The sequence below is a fragment of the Coregonus clupeaformis genome, chromosome 15 (genome assembly GCF_020615455.1).
Source record: "Coregonus clupeaformis isolate EN_2021a chromosome 15, ASM2061545v1, whole genome shotgun sequence".
Classification (NCBI taxonomy): Eukaryota; Metazoa; Chordata; class Actinopteri; order Salmoniformes; family Salmonidae; genus Coregonus; species Coregonus clupeaformis.
In genome coordinates this window covers 64,287,447-64,295,742 of record NC_059206.1, presented here as the reverse complement: position 1 = coordinate 64,295,742, position 8,296 = coordinate 64,287,447, and the positions used below count along the sequence as shown (strand labels likewise).

Below are 8,296 nucleotides of genomic sequence, written 5' to 3'. Positions count from 1 at the left end.
TTTGATTTGATCTGATATGTGATGAGTCAAAAGAGTTAGTGAGAAAAGGGTTAATGAAGATAGTCTATTGGTTAACTATTTAACTAACTATTTAGCAGTCTTATGGCTTACGTCTCGATCACACCGACAGCGTTATTGTGAAAAATGGTACGCAGCATCATCTGGATATGTGTGCAACAAAAGTTCAACAATCACCTTCTGCTACCATTTCTGTCAAGCCGTCTATGCATACAATATGACGCATATGTTCGATAAATCCAACGTATGCACCACATAGAACGCACTGCAACTGCCTCTGCAACGCAATGCTGCAAGGCAAACGCAGAATTCCATTGGAAATGAACGTACTTCTGGTGTATCAAAACGCAATGACGCTGTAGGTGTGATCGAGGCGTTAGGGGTAGAAGCTGTTCAGGGTCCTGTTGGTTCCAGGCTTGCTGTGCGGTAGCAGAGAGAACCAGAGAGATGGTGGCTGTGTCCCAAATGACACCCTATTCCTTATGTAGTGCACTACTTTTGACCAGATGCCATAGGGAGCCATTTGTGATGCACACATGGTGCCTTCATCCACCGTCTTATGTAAGAGTGAGAAAGCAAAAGAGGAAACGCTGTTTATCTAAGGGGTCTATTTTAAGAGCTCCCAGATAACTGATGAGAATACCATACCATCTTAGTACCTCAGAGACAACACTCCCAGGGCTTTATTCTGACTGGGATCACAAGTATTTTTGGGCATCCCAAATGGCACCCTATTCCCTGTATAGTGTACTACTTTTAACCATGGCCCATAGGGATCTGGTCAAAAGTAGTGCACTATGTAGGGAATAGGGTGCCATTTGGGACGCATCCTTTGAGACGTCTGTATAACAGTTCTCATAATAAATAGCATAGCAGTGTTCTACTCTGCAATAACCATCATCTTCATGAAATAGAAACTTTGATGCAGCCGACCACAAGAGAAGCTCTACTGCTCGACAAAACCTGCGATGAAAGTAGTTATTCTACTCTAAATGGTCTCTTTATTTCTGTTTTATTTCTGTTTTTATGTATTGTGATAAAACACTGCTCTTATTAGTGTCAATAAAACGATTTCATCTTAATCAAGATCAGTTTTTTCCTGAACGCAGCGAGCATTAGCCCTCTGAGCCAGCTGTCCTGCTGCCTTTGGCAAGGGGTTAGTGATTGGGAAAACAATCTTTGATGTGTGTGCGTGTGTGTGTGTATATGCTTAACTCTCATCAAATGCTCTCTTAATGAGAGCACAGTCTGACTAGCCGTTTAGAATCAATCAGAGTCTGTTCCTTGGATATTAACCATGTTCCTGCCTCTTTCGCTCCAACACACACACACACACTCTCTCTCTCTCTCTCTCTGTTTCTCTCTCTCTCTCTCTGTCTTGTTACGACCGTTCACTGTTAGCCACAGATATAACCATACACTACCCTGCTGACCATATTTGTTTTCTTGCATATGATCAGTCTTCACAGTGTTTGGAACATGTGTACCAAGTTTCGTTACAATACAAATATCCGTGACTGATTTATATGCATTTATGTGACAGAGTGTGCAAAGCTGTCATCAAGGCAAAGGGTGGCTATTTGAAGAATCTCAAATATAATACATATTTTGATTTGTTTAACACTTTTTTCGTTACTACATGATTCCATATGTGTTATTTCATAGTGTTGATGTCTTCACTATTATTTTACAATGTAAAGAATTGTAAAAATAAAGAAAAACCCTTGAATGAGTAGGTGTGTCCAAACGTTTGACTGGTAGTGTATATGTGTGTGTGTGTGTGTGTATGTCTGTGTGGGTGTGTGCATGTGTGCTAAGGTCCGGAGAATCAGAGCAGGTGGTCAGTCCGATTCAAGTGTTCAGCAGTCTGATAGCTTGTAGATAGAAACTGTCTCTGAGCCTGTTGGTATCAGACCTCATGCTCTGATACCGTCTGCCCGACGGTAAGGGAGTGAACAGCTGGTGGCTGGGCTGTGTGGGGTCTTCTTGATGATGCTTCGAGACTTCCTCAGGCACCGTTTCTAGTAGATGTCCTGGATGCGTGGGATCACGGTCCCAGTGATGTACTGGGCCATCTTCACCACCCGCTGGAGGGCCTTGCGGTCATAGCCGGAGCAATTCCCATACAAGGCCAGGGTCAACCGGTCAGGACGCTCTCGATGGTGCAGCGGTAGTATTTGGAGAGGACCCTGGGCGGCGTGCCAAATTTCTTCAGCCGCCTTAGGAAGTAGAGATGCTGTTGTGCTCTCTTGACAAGAGTTGTGGTGTTGTTGGTCCATGGCATGGCTGGCATCCACACTCTTACCAACCTCTCCATGCCCACTGTCTTAGTGCTACAGACTTGAGGTGTATCTAAATAGTGTGGTTGAAGGGAAGGAAATGAAGGGAGGGGAGCTGCTTTAGACTATTGAGATACACCCAGGACCAGGGACAAATGTAAATGCTGCTCCTGGCTGGTACAGGCTGGCACCCACATCCCTGCCCACCTCCATGCCCACTGTCTGTGTGGTATCATAGGACTGTCTGTGTGGTATCATAGGACTGTCTGTGTGGTATCATAGGGCTGTCTGTGTGGTATCATAGGACTGTCTGTGTGGTATCATAGGGCTGTCTGTGTGGTATCATAGGGCTGTCTGTGTGGTATCATAGGACTGTCTGTGTGGTATCATAAGACTGTCTGTGTGGTATCATAGGGCTGTCTGTGTGATATCATAGGGCTGTCTGTGTGGTATCATAGGGCTGTCTGTGTGATATCATAGGGCTGTCTGTGTGGTATCATAGGGCAGTCTGTGTGGTATCATAGGGCTGTCTGTGTGGTATCATAGGGCTGTCTGTGTGGTATCATAGGGCTGTCTGTGTGGTATCATAGGGCTGTCTGTGTGATATCATAAGACTGTCTGTGTGGTATCATAGGGCTGTCTGTGTGATATCATAGGGCTGTCTGTGTGATATCATAAGACTGTCTGTGTGGTATCATAGGGCTGTCTGTGTGATATCATAGGGCTGTCTGTGTGGTATCATAGGGCTGTCTGTGTGGTATCATAAGACTGTCTGTGTGGTATCATAGGGCTGTCTGTGTGGTATCATAGGGCTGTCTGTGTGGTATCATAGGGCTGTCTGTGTGGTATCATAGGACTGTCTGTGTGGTATCATAGGGCTGTCTGTGTGGAGTCATAGGGCCTGGCAAAAGTTGGAACCACTGTGGTCTCTTCATTACCTAAACCAGGGCTATTGAGTAGGGTTTAACATACCGGGTGGAAATAGAAATGCAACATATAGAGTTCTTCATTCTACCCAACAGAGAGACATGTCTGTTCTATACAATGCATTTCTATCTGAATGAACGAGCCTTGCGTGAGCTCAACTCTGGGGCCAGAGAGTCTACTGTGTTTCTGCGGTTGGAGAAACAACTTTACTCAGGTTACTCCTGAAGCCACTAGTAGTTGTTATGTTAGACCACAAACTCCAATTGTATTACTATTCAAGCCTCTCCATGATGCAGTAATCATCTAAATGTTTATTCTAAGTTTGATTCCACCATAGAAAACAGAAATGTATTTGCAATGTTTATCCTAACTTTAATTACAAAGATGAACCTAATTTCCAAGTTATTCTAACGTTGAAGGAAAAATGATTTGTTTTTAGAAGCTGTGCTTCACTCCAAAGGCATGGCTTCGTACCAAATGGCACCCTATTCTCTATTAGTGCACTTCGGGCCCTGGTCAAAAGCAGTGCACTATGCAGGGAATAGGGTGCCATTTTTGACTAAGCCTATGTCTCTGAAGGCATGCATGGCTGAGACATAAATGATTTCAGAACAAGTTTTTAAAAAAACACTAGTTGAGACCTTGCCAATGATATTGGAACCACCTGTGTTCTGTGTATGTTAAAAACTACACACGCTAATTCCATGGATTGTGACGGCAATTTGGGGCTTGGTTGGCTGATCCTTATCTTTAGGTCTGGCTCTGGGTACTGTGTGTGTCTACCTGTATCTGTCTTTGTTTATCCTCTGAGAACCTGTCCTCTCTCAAACGACATTCACTTCTGCCAGAGGACCTATAACATATACTCCCACTCCCTCTCCAATTAATTTTGGGGTGCGTCTCAAATGACACCCTATTCCCTATAGAGTGCACTTCTTTTGACCAGCAAGTAGTGCATTACATAGGGAATAGGGTGCCATTTGGGACGCAACCCTACTGTGCAGTAGGCCTTGTCAGAAGGGAAACAAACAACCAGATGCCTAAATAAGACAGTAAAGGGAAGGTTTCAGTTAGAGCGACACGGTCGAGAGGAGAACACGGTTACGCTGTGCTTCTACCGTGTTTACCTTGGCTCCACGTTTACTACAACAGGATGTTGTTACAGGAACAGAAACATCCGATTGGTCGTCAACAAACATCCCGGGTGACAGAGAATGTTTGGCTTCACTGGACAATGGTAACCGAGGGAGATGATGAGTAACCATAGTAACGGCAGGGTGGGGGTTTGTTAATGTGTGTATGGGTATGACAAGAGAAGCATACACAAACCAACGCCGGCATGCACACACACACACACACGCACGGCCCTAACACATCTGGACAAGAGGAACACCTATGTGAGAATGCTGTTCATTGACTAAATTCAGCATTCAACAGTATTGTTCCCCCCAAGCTCGACACCAAGCTCAAAGCCCTGGGTCTGGACACCACCCTCTGCAACTGGATCCTGGACTTCCTGACGGTCAGACCACAGGCTGTTAGGATTAGCAACAACACCTCCTCCATACTGACTCTTAACACAGGGGCCCCCCAGGGGTGTGTCCTCACCCCTCTGCTGTACTCCCTGTTCACCCACGACTGTGTGGCGACACCAACTCCATCATCAAGTTTGCTGATGACACCACGGTTGTAGGCCTGAGTCAGCCTATAGGGAGGATGTAAGTGAACTAGCAGGACAACAACCTCTCCCTCAATATCAGCAAAACAAAGGAGTTGATTGTTGACCTCAGGAAGCAGAGGAGGGAACACGCCCCGATCCACATCAACGGCACTGCAGTAGAGAGAGTCAGCAGTTTTAGGTTCCTCCACGTCCACATCACTGAAGACTTGACATGGACCAACAACACCACCACTCTTGTCAAGAGGGCACAACAGCATCTCTACTCCCTAAGGCGGCTGAAGAAATTCGGCATAACACCCCGGATCCTCTCCAAATACTACCACTGCACCATCGAGAGCATCCTGACCGGTTCCTCACATCCTGGTATGGGAATGGCTCTGTCTATGACTGCAAGGCCCTCCAGTGGGTGGTGAAGACGGCCCACTACATCACTGGGGCCGTGTTCCCACCCATCCAGGACATCTACTAGAAACGGTGCCTGAGGAAGTCTCGAAGCATCATCAAGGTCTCCACACAGCCCAGCCATGAGCTGTTCACTCCCTCGGATAATGAGGTCTAATACCAACAGGTTCAGAGACAGTTTCTATCTACAAGACTGCTGAACACTTGAACTGGACTGACCATCTACACTGACTCTCTGCACCTTTGCACTCACTCATTCACTCACTCACTCACTCACTCACTCACTCACTCACTCACTCACGCACACAGACACAGACACACACACGCTACACACACATCACAATTGCTGCTAACTGACTCTTTTTTACTATTGCTAATACTGCACAATTTAAACACTTGCCCCCTAATCCCCCTTTCTCTGAGACGTGTAAATATTGTACTATAATTTATGCCTTCCTGTATTATACTTATGCTCAAATGTTTATTCTATTCTACTGAGCCATTTACTTTATGTTCGTAATCTTATCTTTTATTATTTCTTATTGTTGTTGCGTTGTCAAAAAGCAACCTGAAAGTTAGCATTTTGTTGGACGGTTATACCACGTGTATCCTGTACATACAACTAATAAAACATCAAACTTGAAAAACACACACACACACACACACGCACACACACACACACAGGGGTATGCTAATGAGTGTGTATCGCTGCATGACAACAGAAGTAGGTTCCTGGCAGTATCTGTCATTAGTCAAACATAGAATGTAAATGAGTTGTTGTGATTAGCCTGAATTACAACCTAGCCAGCCAGTCAGAGGATTGCCTAATGTGTGTGCAGTGGCAGTTAGATTCTCACCTTGGGGGGCACGGCTCGGGGTTGCAGATGCGGTCCATGACTGGAGGGTGGCTGGAGGAGTCACAGAGAGAGTCGTCAACCTCCTCTCCTCCTCTCCCCCGGCTCACACACCTGATCACTGCTGTCTGTCTCCCTGGGGGAGAGGGGAAACATAGTTAGAGAGAGAGGGGTAACAGGGTTAGAGAGAGAGAGGGGGGGATAATGGGGTTAGAGAGAGGAATGGGTTAGAGAGAGAGAGAGAGAGAGAGAGAGAGAGAGAGAGAGAGAGAGAGAGAGAGAGAGAGAGAGAGAGAGAGAGAGAGAGAGAGAGAGAGGCGGGGTTAGGTGGAGAATTATACCCTTTAAAAATAGAGCAAGGGAGAATGAGGAAAGAGAGAAAAACAGAGAGGAGACAGAAAACAGAGAGCAACATAGAGAGGGAGAGCTGAGAGAGGGAGAGCTGAGAGAGGGAGAGCTGAGAGAGGGAGAACTGAGAGAGGGAGAGCTGAGAGAGGGAGAGCTGAGAGAGGGAGAGCTGAAAGAGGGAGAGCTGAGAGAGGAAGAGCTGAGAGAGGGAGAGCTGAGAGAGGCAGAGCTGAGAGAGGGAGAGCTGAGAGAGGGAGAACTGAGAGAGGGAGAGCTGAGAGAGGGAGAGCTGAGAGAGGGAGAGCTGAGAGAGGGAGAACTGAGAGAGGGAGAGCTGAGAGAGGGAGAGCTGAGACAGGGAGAGCTGAAAGAGGGAGAGCTGAGAGAGGGAGAGCTGAGAGAGGGAGAGCTGAGAGAGGGAGAGCTGAAAGAGGGAGAGCTGAGAGAGGGAGAGCTGAGAGAGGGAGAGCTGAGAGAGGGAGAGCTGAGAGAGGGAGAACTGAGAGAGGGAGAGCTGAGAGAGGGAGAGCTGAGACAGGGAGAGCTGAAAGAGGAAGAGCTGAGAGAGGCAGAGCTGAGAGAGGGAGAGCTGAGAGAGGAAGAGCTGAGAGAGGAAGAGCTGAGAGAGGGAGCGCTGAGAGAGGGAGAGCTGAGAGAGGGAGAACTGAGAGAGGGAGAGCTGAGAGAGGGAGACGGTGGGGACAGAGTTAGAGAAACAAAGAGGTCACACAGGGACACTGAGATAGAAACAAAGCATCTACTGCAGGGGCGTCAAACATACAGCCCGCAGGTTGGAGTATTTATTTTCTTCTAAATGAATAACAATTTTTGGGGGGGTAACTAACTCAATATACTTTAAAACGATTAAAACCAAATCAAAACTGTGTAGAAATGATAATGGACCTATATTCATACAGTTTCTTGTCTGTTCAGCTCGCTAATAATCACTAGACAGTCAGGGAGCATTGAAAATTCCCAAAATGATGGACAGAGGACAATTTTTAGCACATTTTTATGGCAAGGAAATATAACACATTTTCAGTGTGGCTCTCCGAACCTCGTTGAAGACCGAATGCGGCCCCCGGGGAAAAATGAGTTCAACTCCCCTGATCTACTATATATGACTATGAGAATCCCATCCTGTATAAAATAAACATGAAACTTTTATAAGGAAGCTATCTCACAGGGTTATAGTGAAGGAGTTCTTTGAGTCATTACCAGTTGTACCGTGTAAACAATGATGTTGCATGTTTGGGATAATGCTAGAGTACAAGTCTTTTTAGTAGTGTTTGGAATTTTGTATTGATGTCTGAGAATATGTTTTGTATGATTTTTTGGGATAATGTTTGGGAAAATATGTTTGGTATGATGGTTGGGATAACAATGTTACAATGTTTGGGACAACGTTTGGGTTTCGGTGAAGCACCGGTGCATCTCACCTGCAGCACAGGAGGCCGAGCAGCCACTAAATCCCCTGTAGTCCCAGTGGTGGGTCTCCTCTCCCTGGGTGTGAGGGCCTTGAGGATCCTGGAGGTTGGGAGAGAAGCCTGGGCCTAGAGTACAGGCTCCCCCGTCGCAGGGCCTCTCCAGATGGGGCCGCTCGTCGCCACACTCCTCCTCGGGCAGGTCCACCTCCGTCTGGGTGAACGAGAGGAGGACCCGGCACTTCAGCTCCCGTGTCTGTCTGCCGGGCCCACAGGTGGCGCTGCAGGGAGACCACGGCCCTGGGATTAACCTGGAGAGTACAAACAGAGAGGAAGAGTCAGGAAATGGAGTTAGGATACCCT

The 8,296-nt window shown here is 46.7% G+C and overlaps 1 protein-coding gene across 1 annotated transcript in view; it reads right to left on the bottom strand.

Annotated features, from left to right (window-relative positions):
* The window catches only part of adamtsl3 (ADAMTS-like 3), a 170,460-nt gene that overhangs the window by 42,090 nt on the left and 120,074 nt on the right, over positions 1-8,296 (bottom strand). The window contains exons 18-19 of the mRNA XM_045225474.1: positions 7,949-8,244; positions 6,165-6,297 (exon numbers count right to left, since the gene is read on the bottom strand). Of these exons, the coding sequence (XP_045081409.1) occupies positions 6,165-6,297; positions 7,949-8,244 (429 nt within the window). The remainder of the gene's footprint in view (positions 1-6,164; positions 6,298-7,948; positions 8,245-8,296) is intronic.